This window comes from Pseudonaja textilis, chromosome 1 (genome assembly GCF_049901715.1).
Source record: "Pseudonaja textilis isolate UNSWEBS1 chromosome 1, rPseTex1.2, whole genome shotgun sequence".
NCBI classification, from domain to species: domain Eukaryota; kingdom Metazoa; phylum Chordata; class Lepidosauria; order Squamata; family Elapidae; genus Pseudonaja; species Pseudonaja textilis.
This window is the reverse complement of record NC_141990.1, coordinates 82,504,864-82,520,169: the sequence shown is the minus strand read 5'-3', so window position 1 is coordinate 82,520,169 and position 15,306 is coordinate 82,504,864. Positions and strand designations below refer to the sequence as shown.

At 36.3% G+C, this 15,306-nt stretch overlaps 1 protein-coding gene across 4 annotated transcripts in view; it reads left to right on the top strand.

Moving 5' to 3' along the window:
* LOC113439673 (SAM and SH3 domain-containing protein 1) overlaps positions 1–14,224 on the top strand; it is a 571,432-nt gene extending 557,208 nt beyond the window's left edge. For all 4 annotated transcript variants that reach the window (XM_087939638.1, XM_087939633.1, XM_026705638.2 and 1 more), the window contains 5 exons: positions 3,818–3,968; positions 4,698–4,811; positions 7,013–8,097; positions 9,463–9,594; positions 10,780–14,224. In XM_087939638.1, the coding sequence (XP_087795764.1) occupies positions 3,818–3,968; positions 4,698–4,811; positions 7,013–8,097; positions 9,463–9,594; positions 10,780–11,031 (1,734 nt within the window). In that variant the 3' untranslated portion in view covers positions 11,032–14,224. The remainder of the gene's footprint in view (positions 1–3,817; positions 3,969–4,697; positions 4,812–7,012; positions 8,098–9,462; positions 9,595–10,779) is intronic.
* Positions 14,225–15,306: the final 1,082 nt, after the last annotated feature.

Sequence of the window (15,306 nt, the reverse complement as noted above, 5' to 3'; positions counted from 1 at the left end):
ACTTGTCAACTCGCAATGAATTCAGCTTAAAGCTCTCCCCAATAAGCTCAATGTGCTTCAGTCAAATTCCAATCCTTTTTTTACCAAACCTTATGAGGTCCATTTCATGCCAGCAGTTGATTCTCTAGATAATGCAATCATAGCCCTAGAAATTATTTGAATAGCTGGCGATCCATTTCCAGTATTCTTCTTTTTCCTTCTCAGTCTTCCTCATGACCTAACACTAGATAATTCTCTAGATAATGCAATCATAGCCCTAGAAATTATTTGAATAGCTGGCGATCCATTTCCAGTATTCTTCTTTTTCCTTCTCAGTCTTCCTCATGACCTAACACTGAAATTATTGATTCCAGAAAATTAAGCCTGGATTCAACTCTTAGATTTTATTTAATCAACACTTTTTAATTTGTTTTGCTTCATGCTTATTATCAGATGGAGTTGACAAACCTTATTTCTTTTTATCCTTTTCCTACTCTGCTATTAAAGTGAAGTAACTTTTTAAAAGCAAGCTGATTTTAGATGTTTGGAGTCTCAATTCCACAGCAGGAATAATGTGCCCAATTTAAGTGGATAATATTGCCTGTGGATAAATCTCTACAGATGTTCTGTGATCACATATTGTGTTTTCTTAGTATATAGTATACTTGTTATTTTATATTGTCAATAATTCCATTTATTTTCTCTCCTAAATTGCTTGATAAGCTATTTGTCACAGTTTTATTTACAGAATCAGTTATCGATGCATAGTGTTTAATTTACTTTTCTAGAAAGATTTATTGTACCTGCTTTGCTTTGGTTTTGTTTAAATTCCGTTTGACATTAAGACTCTGAAAGAGCCAGGAATAAATTAAGCTATTCGATGAATAATTCCATCTGTTCAGCAAGGATGGATAGATGGACTCAGTCTCAGACTTTTTCTTATAAATTAAGTGTGGCTCCTCCAAACATCATTAAAATGTAATCACAGCTAAAATTTTGACTGTAAAGAAAGAAAGACAAATCATTAAACAAAACAAAGATTTACAGGAGAGTGAAAGCAAGAAGAGTTCAGGAGATATTAAAATATTATAGCTATTGAGAAGGCTGCAAGGATCAAATGTCTAAGGAAAGAGAGATGGTAGGCCTTTTGAAAAGAGAATTCCAACATCAGTGAGACAATAATCCAACTGTGGAGCAGTGAAGGAAGAACAAACTTTTTGAGAAGCTGTTACCTGTCTCCCCAAAGCCCTCTTACATTTTTTTTATTGCCAGTAAAGCTACTTGAATAGAAGAGAGCAATTGCTAACAGCTGGGCTTCTGGCAAGAAAGATGTTTTTTATTACAGCAGCTGTCTAAAATAAATCCATAGTCCCCATTCTGAGCTATAATATGTGCAACTATCTCACTCTAGAGGTATCTCAGCAATCTTGCCCTAACTAAAACACACTCAGATGGAACATGCCCAGGCTACCATCATTTTTTCTTCTCCTCATTACCATCCTTGAAAGGTAATTCTTCAGAAAAGATAGACTACTCTTCGTATGGAACAAATGTCTCTTTGTTTCGTCTTATAGATTTTATTCAGTCAAAAGTTAAAAGGAGGAGGAAAGGAAAAGATTTTTAATATTTCAAATAAATAGGAGCATATTATACATGATGTTTAAATAAAATATATGTTGCAATTGTTTTTGACCTGACTGGATAGGCTTTCAAGCTTCCATTGATTTTTAATTGAAAATTGGTTTTCAAGATTAGCTGCAGCCATCTCTGCCTACAATCTTTGCATGTAACTAAGGCATGTGTGATGATGTCTGCTTCCAATGAAGGAAGAGTTAATGTAATAGACTGTACAATCAAGTTGATGTCCACTGTTAGCAATCATATACAGCTAGTCCTCAGCCTATGAACAGTCTCTTGGCAACCATTTAAAGTTATGACAGACTCTGGAAAAGCTACTCATGACCCAGATTCAAAGTTCCAATGGCCACCATCCCCAATTTATTTATATATTTTCTCTTTACATACAATAAGTGCTTAGTGAACAACGTCCTGTCTGGGTCAATTTGCTTCTTACATAATAATACTTTTTCAGTTCCTAGCGTCTACCTCTATTATCCAACCATTGATAAAACAAATTCCAAGTTCAAAAATATTTGTGTCTTCTTTCAGTATTAGTCTATCCATTTCTGCACAGTTATATCATCTTCTGTAGGTGTTTCCTTGTTTTTCCAGTATGGTGCGAATACAATCTGGCTGCTGTCAAAACAGTGTAATATTAAATCTACATTCCCTCTATCATATTTTTCTGGTATTATGCCTAATAAAAATAGTTCTGGCTTATAAACTATATGCCTTAACATTTTTTCTAACCATGTATGCACTTTTGTCCAAATTTGTTTTGCTTTTGGACACATCCATCACATGTGATAATATGTGCCCAGTGATAATATGTGCCCAGGTCATGTAAACACATTTTGAGTGCTCAGTAACAGGCCCCCATTTATGGCAACATCCTGTGGTTACATGACCATGATTTACTATGTTTTTGCCTGAAAGCTGCACTTATTTCTGATTTCTAGCAAAAAAAAAGGGGGGGGGTTCACTTAACAGCATTCCCTGTATGACTGCGGCATTCACTTTATGACCACAAAAAAATAGTAAAATCAGGTGCAGTTACATGGTGACCTGCTTATTAACATTCACGAATTATGAGTGTAATTGCAGGTTCTACGTTGAGAACTATCTGTAGATAGATTTTCACAACAAGAATTCATCTCCATCTTGGTCCTTCAGGTCTTCCAATAGTGTACACATTACCACTGTAACTGAGTCCATTTATCCTACTGCTGGATGTCCTCTTCTTCTTTCCTACCACCTTTCCTAAATTTTTCTGAGAACCAGATGTTTGCCTAATACATCTGAAATATGATAATCTGAATCTCAGGGTCAGATTTATTCAATGATCCATTGGCTTGTTTCCTTAGCTATCACTGGTTTTCTAAGGTTTCTTTTCCAATATCAAAGTTAAAAGATGTCCATCCTGTTTGTTTTGAAGAAAATGTCAGTTTGTTTGCACTATTCTGGTCTTTGTAGGAATAGACACATCCCAGCATCTGATTTTTTTTCCTCAAGGCCTTCATTGCTACTCTATGAAATCTAATCTGAGATCTTTCTTGACTGCTGGTCTTTCAACTGTTGTTAGTTGGTCTTAAAAACTATCCGCGACTTCAATATTTTTATTGTCAGTTCTTAGGTTAGTTGCTGTACCAGTTGCCATTAGCTTCGTCTTTATTGTTAATCTTAGTTCCATTTTCTCACTCTTCTCTTTGATTTTCACTACTAGATTATATTTGCATTTTCAGCTATCATAGTGTCATCAGTATAGCACATTATTGATGGGAAGTTTTTTTATATCTTGAATGAAGAACTCAAGGAGTTAACGGATTAACTTCTTAGTCACTTCACCCCATGTGTATTGTTTCATCTGATGAACTACCTGCCAACGTGGCACATCAGTGAGGAAAATTTCACATTGGCACTGAAGTGTGTGACAGCTGTGTTGCAGAGGAATTTTTATAGGGAATACAGAATATAAAATCCACTGCAGTCAAAAGGAAGAGGAACTCTGTTCTGGTTGAGAGAGAGAACTAAGGAAAGACTATTATCTATACTACTGCATATTGTTTTTAAAGCATCTAAAATGGGATGACTCAAAATGTTCCTTTTATACTTACAAATCAGTTATAATATAGCAGTCAGCATTCATCAATTAGAAACAAACAAAATTTAACTCTTGTGAAATATACAGCATTGAAAGTAGCATCTCTCTTTGACACAGGAGCACATGCCAACCTTTCTGTTCAATGGCTATGAAGACTTAGACACCTTCAAGCTCCTGGAGGAGGAAGATTTGGATGAACTCAACATTCGAGATCCAGAGCACCGAGCTGTTCTCTTGACAGCAGTGGAGCTTCTGCAGGAATATGACAGTGAGATAGATCTTCTTTTCCAGTGCACAGCTAAGGATCTGTTACCTACTTGGGACTTTGGAGATTCTGTGAACCTCAAAGGTCTTGAAAATCATGGCTTGCAGGGACCTAGAGAGAATGTAGAATAATCGTAAATGGTTTACAAGAAATAAATGTCACCGTGCATTGGGAAATTTCCATAAAATATAAGGTGGCTCATAACTAGAGAACCTGCCAAGGCAGGGCTTGTAAATATCGCCCAAGAAGAAGCCCACAGAGATACTTCTCTGACCTAAATATATTCTCTGCTGGAAAAGAATTCCCATTTGTCCCCATTAGCACCTGAAAATATGCTGTCCTTAGTTTTTCTATTTAATTTGCATTGATATAGTTATGTAGCAGTAGCATGAACAGAAGCACTTTGTCCATAGGAAGCACAGAGAGGGATGATTATTTCTCCAGCCTCCTAAATGCTTTGCTTCAGGGCGGAAAGACTGAGGAATTATCTGAAGATTTTTTTTTGAAGACCTTGAAGGTTAAATTTCCAAACATGCCCAGCAGTGGCTATACTACACCAAACTCCTTAAAGATAACAGCCAACATTTCTTAAGTCTTCTCCCTTCTTTCTCACTGGCTTCCCAAGCATTTTTTAAGCAAGTTGTTTTATAGGTTGCTTGATATAAAAGAGATTGTTTTCAATTAATGTAAATGCCACTTTCTTAGCTTTGCCATTACTGTTCTTTACTCAAGGTAACAGTGACCAGTCGGGCTCTCAGGAGAAGCTCCTTGTAGATGGCCAAGACCTTAGTGGATGTTCTCCCCGGGATTCAGGCTGCTACGAAAGCAGTGAAAACCTGGAAAACGGTAATCCCAGCTGTGCTCATTTGAATTACATGCCTAATTCATTAACTTCTCAAAGAACACCAGATTCTTTTTCCAGGAACAGCACTATAGAATTTCTTTTAGTGGTGACTTGGGCACTGCTTTCATTGTCTAACAAAACAATTGTTGCAGACCTAATTAGTGGAGACACACTAATGCCGGGTCTTGTGCACTTTTCCAAGGTTCTCTGAAGAGACAGTTTTCCTGCAGTGTCTATAGAGCACTCATGTTTGCAGCTTTGTTTTTGATAGTTGCTTTTTTTTTTAATATTCATGGAGTATAAAGGACTCCACCTCTTCCCTGCAGGCAAGCTGTGTTGAATGAAGTTGCTCCACTAGTACCAAAGCATAATGAGGAAGTGCTTCGGATCAAGATTTAACTCATTTGCTTACAATAGATAGAGGAAATTATTTGGAGCCTTGGGTGGAGGGTGGGGGGGAAAAGAGGCTGTTTTCTAGCAAATGGTTTCTTTACTTGGTATGCACGTGGCGTCCTTCTTGGCTCAAAGGGTTGTGTTGCTGAGCTTCTACTGGAGCCTTTTATGTAAACTGCAGCATGTCAAGTGGAATAAAGCACTGACAGCCTGCAAAGTAAGAAGCACCTGCTGTGCACTATCCCAGTGATCACAGCTTCTTCCAGCCTTTGTAAACGGAATGCATCCCTTTCTGAAGAACAGGCTTCAGCACAAGAAGTGGATATAGAAGATGCAAATATTCTAGGTTTACCTAAAATGCATGTTGATGCATAATATTTGCCAGGGATCTGTTTGAATCAGGATATTTATTTATTTATTTTTATTTTTTTTATTTTTTTGTCACACGATTATAAGTTAACAGGTATAAGTATAAACATAGTTATGAATACATGAAATGGATACATATAAGAAAAATAAAAAAGAAACAATAGGACAGGGATGGTAGACACGTTGGTGTGCTTATGCATGCCCCCTACAGGCCTCTTAGGAAAGGGGTGAGGTCAGTAGTAGACAGTCTAAGGTTAAAGTTTGGGGAGTTTGGGGAAGAAACCACAGAGTCAGGTAGAGTATTCCAGACATTGACCACTCTGTTGCTGAAGTCGTATTTCCTGCAATCAAGTTTGGTCAATTAACCTTGAGTTTGTAACTATTGTGTGCTCTTGTATTGTTATGGTTGAAACTGAAGTATCCATGGACAGGTAGGACACTGCAATATATAATTTTATATACTATACTTAGATCAGACCGAAAGCGGCGTAGTTCTAGGTTTTCTAGGTCTAGAATTTCAAGTCTGGTGGCATAAGGTATTCTGCAAGAAGTAGGAGCGGAGAACTCTTGTGAAATATTCCTGGACTTTCTCAACTGTGCTAATATCAGGTACGTAATGTGGGTTCCAGACTGATGAGCTGTATTCAAGTATTGGTCTAGCAAATGTTTTGTATGCTCTAGTTATTAGTGTAATATTACCAGAGAAAAAGCTATGTAAGGTTAGGTTAATAACTCTTAATGCCTTTTTGGCTATGTAGTTACAGTGGGCTCTAGCACTTAGATCATTAGAGATGAGTACTCCAAGGTCCTTCACAGAGTTTGGATCATCAACAAGGTCTTGACTATTCAGCCTGTATTTTATTTTCTGATATATAGATAATACATAGAAAGATAATACATAGAAAGTGTTAATAGGGCTTACCATTTAAGATTACAAAGGACATTTCAGTTGTGTGTTTTGGGCTATTTTTGCCATTTCCTCCTTTTCTACAGTCCAGATAAATACATTTATTGCATCTGTTCATGTAGCTTTAGAATGGTTGAGCAGAAGCTGTATCAAGTGCAGGAGTCTTGTTTCACTTGCCTGTGCCTCCAGATCTCTAACTCTAAGGAACTTCCAGCTGAGGAATCAAAAATTCTCTCCTGAGAAAATCACTATGTCAAATGAACTGGGGAAAGAAAGGATTAAACTGCCCCTTTTCATACAAGGTTGTTCTAATTGTTATTTAAAACATAAAACGTAAGACAAACTTCATCTGTACAGGTCACATATACCTCAGAATTGTGTTTCTCTACATATACATACATACATACATACATACATACATACATACATATAAAAGATAAATAATAAAGGTATCCCAGGATGCAAGGAGGAAGCAGATGCTGATTTCTTTCAAATATCTGTTTCTTTTCTAAACTTTATCTCCTTTTGTTTCAGCTAAAATACGACAGCCTTGTCTCCTGCCCTCAAAATTAGCCAGTGGATATCATTTTAAGGATTTCCACCGAAACCCACTGGCGAATTTTCCAAATCTACCCTTAATTAAATCAACGGAAGCTTATCAGCAAGAAAAGAAAATCCAGGTCAGCTGTGTGCATCCAGTCTCCAAAAACCGTCTCAAGCTGCCAGCAGCTATGGATCTCAAGAAGAAAGGCAGAAGTTTGCCAGTTGGTGTGTGCCGAAGCTGGGAAGTTTTAGAAAGAGCCCCAAATATACTGATGTGGCCAAGATCCCATTCTCTCGGAGACCTTCATGGAAATGTTGGCACTGGTAGTATAAAATCAGCGGAGACATCACCTGTGGATTCATCAAAAAAATCAGCTGAGTCTGAAGGTGGTGGGCAGATGATAAAACTGTTGATGGCTAAGCAAAGCAAAGAAGTTGTTGATCCCCTTAAGGGGAAGAGAAAGGAATTCCACTTGTCAGCAACCATGCCTTCGACAAGAATGTTCCCTCAGCATTTGCCCGAGAACTGTGATGCTCGGACATCTTCCCTGTCATATGGTATGACCTGGACTCCTTTTGAAAGTTGTAAAAAAAGCACCCATGATCTTGGAAGAGCTAATACTTCTATCTCCAAAGAAAATGTGGAAACTGATCAGAAGGACATGAGTGAAGCAAAAATGCAACCCAAAGCGTCTTCACAGCCACCGCCAGTCCCTGCAAAAAAAAACAGAGAACGCATTTCTAACGGACACTGTCATCTCCCCTCAACTCTTTCTTGTTCAGATGTACCTTCTTTGCCAGCAAAAAAAGTTACACTACAGGGTTCCTCCAGTTCCCATGAACTGACTGCATGCAGAACATTTCCTGATCAGGAACCCAAAAGTCCTTCCAGCATAAGGCCCCCTTGGTTGTCTGACCTTCCAGAAACGGCTAGTGTCCAGCAACATGTGTTAAAACTAGACCCTTCTTCAGTAAGGAAGATATCCTGTAATAGAGGACTGGATCTTGAAATGTTGATAGAAAATAAGCTGCAGTCTGAAGATATTGATCTTACAGAGGAGCCCTATTCTGATAAGGTGCCAGAAAATTATTATTTTTCTAATGTTCATTCTTTGGAATACTTTTTTAATTCTTTTAACCTTTAGAATGTCTTGTATCATACCCCAATTGGATTCATGTATTTTAGTAATCATAAGTAGATATACTTTGCTCCAGTAGTGAGTATAGTAAGCCATTGGCAGAGATATATACTATACTAAACAATTTTCACTGTTCTGCTAAAAGGTTTTCATTTTGAACATTAGTAATTATCAACGTGGGAACTACTATACATCAAAAATGTAACTGAAGTTGCAAATCCTAATATAGTTGCAAATCCTGATATAGTTTCCATGTAGTGAATATCATCTGTATGGCAGCACAAAATGGCCTACCAATAAAGGCCACTATCTATACTGCCAATGAGTATATAAATTTAGCTTTTATAAAAGCAACAGATCGTATTCACTTGTATAGTGCTTGGAACAGACTCAATGAAGCAAAGTTAGGGACATCTCCTTTTTTGGTGTCTTCAAATCACCGTTGACCCCTAATTGCTACCAGGACAAGTAAGTCCCTGCTGTTTTCTTGGCAAAATTGCATAAGTTTTCTGCCCTTGCCTGCTTCATAAGGCTGAAAGAGGATGATTGTCTCAAGGTCACCCAGCTGGCTCAGTGCCTATGGTGGGACTAGAACTCTCAGTCCCCCAGTTTATAGTTTGATGCCTTAACTACTACACAAAAATGGCTTTCCAGGAACATCTTAGATCTATCAATCTTAATGATAAAGTGCATACTGAAGTCTGCTTTTTTAAAGTCTGCTTGTTTTGATTTTGTTTGTTGAGCCCCTTTACACCAATGTTCTCAAGACCAGCCTCCCTCAATATTATGCCATTCAAATGTTTTGAATTTAACACTCATAACACCAGTCTGCACAGAAATTATGAGTAATACACTTAGAGAGCAATGGATTAGGGCATTGATTTTTAAGACTTCTTAAGGAATATCCTAAAGGTGGTTTTCAAATAGCATCTGTGTTTTCTTGATTTTTCCTTGAAAATATTTTGCTTTATATTCAAGAAGCTTCTTCAGTTCTGAAAAATCAAGAAAGTTCAACTTCCTTGAAAAGGATCATTGGGATAACCACAACCTGGATGATTGAGAATCTCCACAAACATTCTTAAGAAATAGATTTACTCCCTGGTAATTTACATAAAACCCATGTACAATTACTGAAAAAAATATCGAATCATAAATGTAGATGTGCAAATATATGGAAAAGATAGTTGCCAAGTTAAACTTCTTATAATTCCTTAAGGAACCATTACTTAATATCAGAAGGAACTCTTAAATAGAACTTTGCTTAAGTCATTATAACTTGAATTTTCATCTGGACCTCTGCAGCATGGCCGGTGTGGGATTCCTGAACCTTTGGTGCAAAGATATGCTGAAGACTTAGATCAGCCTGAAAAGGATGTTGCTACAAACCTGGACCAAGTACGAGTGAAGCAGCTGAGAAAGCAGCACCGCATGGCGGTAAGTCAGCATTAAATCCCCCCTGGCAGGTTCAAGGGCCTGTGATAAAAGCAGAGAAAAATGATGTTCTGCCACTTTTGAATCGCAGATTGGGAAAACCTTGAAAAGGTTGAATATTAAAAGATGCAGCTTATCTTTTCATTTAAAAAAAAAAAACAGCTCGCATATAAAATTAGCCTATTTTGGTTTCTTGGCAGTGGTGACAACCTTCAGCCTCTGAAGTACTAGTAAAGGCCTGAGAGAAAGTTACTGGCAGCTATCTCATTTTCCTTAATAGATGGTGGAATCTTTGCTTATATGCTACCTATCAGTCTCCTCGACCAGCACTGTGTAAGCAGCACAGAAATTGTTCCCAATGTATCATTGGCATCCTTGCCTTGAAAGATTTTTTGATGTTTTCTCTTATTTAACTTTTGCTGCTTCCACATGAATTGTTAGAAGCTGATGGCAAGAAGCAGTTAACTATTTAGTGTGAAATTCCAGGTGACTCTTTACTAAGAGCCATGGTAGCGCAGTGGTTAGAATTGCAGGCTAATTCTGCTGAGTGCCAGCAGTTCAATGCTCACTGACTCAAGGTTGACTCAGCCTTCCATCCTTCCAAGATTGGTAAAATGAGGACCCAGATTGTTAGGGGCAATGTGTCGAGTTTGTAAACCGCTTAGAGAGGGCTGCAAAGCACAATGAAATGGTATGCAAATCTAAATACTATTGCTACTCTAAGTGTACAAGAGTTTGGATGCATTATTTAGTTTAACATTTGATAGGTAGGTAGGTGGATAGATTAGATAGATAGATGATAGATAGATAGATAGATAGATAGATAGATAGATAGATAGATAGATAGATAGACAGACAGACAGACAGACAGACAGATGATAGATGATAGAATTCTTTATTGGCCAAGTATGATTAGACACATAAGGAATTACTGAGGTCACTAACAAAGAACTCAGAAAAAAATATTCAAAGAATAATTAATTTAGTGCTCTCACCATACGATTTCCCCACAGGGAAAACTGACATATGTTCTCACATTCTCTCACATTAAGATATTTTGTATTCAGATTGAATTCAATATTCACAGCAGCTTCTTTATACATGGAACAGATTGATGTTGCTTTTTCTTCAAATTAGAGAAAAGGCCAAACAACAGCTTGAATTGTTGTTTTTTTTCTTTTGCTACAGATTCCAAGTGGTGGCCTCACTGAAATTTGCCGAAAACCTGTATCGCCTGGAAATATCTCTTCTATAACTGATTGGCTAGTTTCTGTTGGCCTTCCAATGTACTCAGTCTCTCTCAGAGCTGCAGGAATCAATGACTTAAGTAAAGTGCCTTCTCTGTCACAAACGTCACTTCATGAGGCTGGCATCACTGAAGAGAGGCATATAAGCAAGCTTTTAGCAGCAGCGAGACTTCTGAACCCAGAAACAATTTAACTCATTCTGGAATATAGTATTTTTTTTTCTGTTGGAAAACCTATCATTTCTTTAAAAGCAATTTCATCATTAATTGCTCTCGAAAAAGCTTTGGGAACAGGCAAACCTGGTCCTGGAGAAGACTGGAGTTCTTTGCGGTTTCATCCCTCTTCATATAAAACTGTAGTATCAGCTGTCCACAACAGGGAAGTGGTATGACCCTAGTTTTTCCTCAAAGAAAAGGCACAAGCAATAGTTTTCGTTTGCTAAGGACTCTTAGCCTTGCTTTTGGCATTACAAAAAAGGGGATCATTCTACATTCTTGAAAATTCAACAACAAACATCTTCAGTTTTTGGGGAAAGGGGTTAGCAAATTGTAGATCTCTAGATACTTTGGTTCTATTAAAAGGCTAAAGCATAGCTAACTGATCATTAAATATTTTTAATTCAAATTTATATATCCTATACTGAGGGAATATGTAATCCCAACAAACATATTAAAGATTAGATCTGTTTCTAACAGAGGTTCCTTTCACATCCTTTCCATTTCAGCAATTTATATAAAAATATATTAATAAAGCACTGCCTTCCCAATATAGTTTCCTAGAAGGTGGAACTGGAGGTCAGAGTGGAGGAACACAGCTTTCGAATTTCCCCATAAACAGAAGATGAGTCATGGACCAACAGATGAGGGCCACAATTTTATACCTTTTAGCTGATCTTCATTGCAACTTACCAATTTTTTTTAAAGCTCCTTTCTTTAGAATAAAAGTTATTTTTAGAAGTTTTATTTAGCAGCCAGTTTTAATTTGCCTTAAAATGCTTTTGAGCAGTTTACTTACCAGTCTTCAGATTTACAAGATACTTCATTGTTGCAGTTTTAATTTACCAATAGCTTATTTTAAAGATTTCCTATATCTCAACATCTCCTTGTGTAAAGTTGCTGTTTTTGAAATTGCAGACTTTAGTTCTCAGGCTAACAAGATGTTTATAGCTGTTAATGTTTGCTGGCATTACTAAAAGGCTGAAAGATATTTTGCCTTTTGTATGTACATAGATATATATAAATATGATAAAATGCGTTTTCATGTTAATTGCAATTTTGTGTATTGTGATGCATTGTTGTTTGGTTTGCAGCAGCTTTGACTTGGTATCCTGACCATATCAGTGGGACATGGGTTGTTCTGTCTTCCCCAAAGAAAACCTAACTGGCTGAACAAGCAAAATATCACTCATCATCCAGAGAATCAGAAAAGGAATTCTATTTCAGTGAGATTTGGGGTGGGTGGGGGGAACTCTCAAGCTATAATTCCTGTAAGAGTAGCTAAACATGTCAATTATTAGGTATTGAAATGAATTACTAGAATGGGTTGCTGAAGCAAACTGTTTTTGTGTTTTTCTTTGTGGTACCATGTTCTTGTTTACTAAAACTATTAAACTATACAATGTAAAAATCTCTTCCTTGTTTCTGTGAATATAGATAAACTTTATTTTTGTACATGATTGGGCATATTATATACCAAATAAGCTTGACACTTCGATTGTCCAGTAGTACCTACTAACTGCTAATTAGCTATAATAATGAAGGCTTTTCAGGATAAGTGATGCCCCAATAGTTTGAACGTATAACGGACTCAGTCTGACCCTGGGAACATGAAGCCTAATTTCAAAATAGTTTCTCATCACCTCTTTGTGCCTCCCATTGCATTCATTACCTCTAAAAAAGAAATCGTTTTACAACTTCGAAAAATGCAATATTCAGCTAAGAACATTTCTGCAAACCATAATTCTGCCTTTCCAAGAACTCTTTCTCAACAGATATCTTCCTCCTCTTACTGTCTTTAAGGTATCAGGTATTTGAGGACTTTTACTTTAAAAAAATCTTACCATTCCAACCTTCTCTATTTTATTAGTTTATTGTGATAAGCACAAAAGTGATTAAAGATTTCTACTCACTAAAGGAAAAAAGGACTATGGTCTTTCTTCTCATGTACAAATTTATTGCTTTTTAATTAAATTAATGGACGACTATATATGCAGAGAAATGTGCTCCGCATGTAGATTGTGTGGTTATAAGCTTGTAAGATTAGCTGGAATTCTCATTTATTTGTAATATACTGTAGAAGTTGATTTTTTAAAAAAATATTACCACAGAAGCTGGAAGGCATAATATGTCAGAGTATAAACAATGGCACTAAGATTTTACATTTACAGAATGACAAAAAGAATCCGTATTTTATACATCTCAAGAAGTACATTCATTAGGAAGGATACGAAATTGTTAAACTGAGATCAGAAGTGCACAAATCCAATGCTGGTTCTGTTGATATTGCCATTTACTTCAATGTATTGTTTATTCTTTTATTTCACATGCACACAATCCTTATGCATAGAAATTACGTATTATTTAGAGTACAACAATTAACGCAACTGCTGACCATTTCCCTGGTATTCATATTGATTCTGAAAAAGTGTTAAATCGTTTAGTATTTCCATGTTTCAGAGAAAGTCCAGGTGATAGAAGAACCCTCTAGGTTGGAAGCTGTTAACATTAAGCCAGACTCTTGTATTGATCTTCTACGGACTGGTAGGGCCATTTTAATATCCATGGAGGATGGTTTTTAACCAGCAGTTAATCAAAGAGGCAGCACTGCATGCTTCATGGACCTCCTGAGAATTGTTCTAATTATAAATTTGCCTTTGGGTGCAAGTGGTAATGCTGTAAATAAAGATATCAGAGCACAACTCCTCATTAATCTTATTTATGCAAACTGTACTGCAGCAATAACGGTCAGTTCACCAAGTCATAGCTGTACATTTGTATTGTATTATTTTTAAGCCACATATTTTGTCCATACTAAACCCCTAAATGCGATTTATTTGGGAGTTAAAAAAAATAAGCAAGTTATGTAACAACTAACAAAAGTTGCACTTTCTGTATATTTAAATAACTTATTTTTCTCCCATTTACTGTTCTTAAATAATGTAAGTAGATGTAATATACCAGCATTTATATGTTATGGCAATTTGCTTCCATTGCAGAAAGTTGTGTAAAGAGAAAAAAAAAGGAAAGAAAATCTTACGAATGTGTAAAGATTACCGTGCTGTTTTACATCGAGAAAAGAAGCAGCAAAATGACTTCTCTGTGTATGAAAACAAGTCTACAATTATGTACTGTTGTTCAAAGGAAAATAAAATTCATGTTGATATATTATCTTTTTAACGTTCTTTTACACGCTGCAATAAAAATGGAAACGATAAGACAAAAGAAGACTAGAATTTTGCAGAAGTGTTAAATTTCAAAGAAAGTTGGAAAAGTGTCTTCCTTAGCAATCTGGCAGATAGGCCTCACAGCTGTCACAGTATACCACTGAAAGGTTCAGCCAACAGAGATTCATTGGTGATAATATTTGATACTGATCACTTGGGAAAGAGAATTCTGAAGATAGATGTGGGTCGATATATCATTCCTAACCCCTTCATTCCTGGATATTCTCCCAACGAAGATTTTGTCAGCCATGGGGTGAAGTGGTTATTGATTATGAAACCTATCTTGCAGCCTTCTTTTCAATAATTTGTATCCTGGGATATCTCTTGGTATTAAGATTATATTCAGTCTTAATCCATTAAAATTAAACCAGTTGGGATCTGGGATCCTCCAGAGTATTATCGAAGTACAGCCTCAAAGTGATGCTCCCCTGGAAATTCAGTCTGGTTCTATTCTCTTGTCATTTTATTTATACTTGTGTTTTTCAAACTTGGCAACTTTTAAGATGTGTGGACTTCAACTTCCAAAATTTTCCAGCTAATATCAAATTGCCAAATTGAAAAACAAATTCATTGTTTTTCTCACCCTGGCCAAATTATACTTACTATCTCCATAAACGGGCTTAATTTAGTCAGATAATGGTTACTAAACTGAAAAGTTATTGCTTCCGGTGACTGACTTAGTTTATATTTTTGCTCTTTTTTACATAGCATTAAATACAACAGCTAGCAAATGTTCTGTATTTAGTAAAAAAGACAGTGAAAATGTGTATTTTACACAAGTTAAATGAAGTATAAAAAGTAACACATAGTAACATTCCTTTCCATGAAATCACCCTAATAGTATTAGTACCTAGGATAAAAATATATATTTCAATTTTCAGTACTGAAGGCTGTTACAAAAATTTACAAAGATACAATACAATATATGGTGGAAAAACCAGGCCATGGTTAACAATTATCTAGGATCATACTAATTTATATACTGCTTGGATTGAATGTATCAACTGCCATTTTGCTATTAGTTTG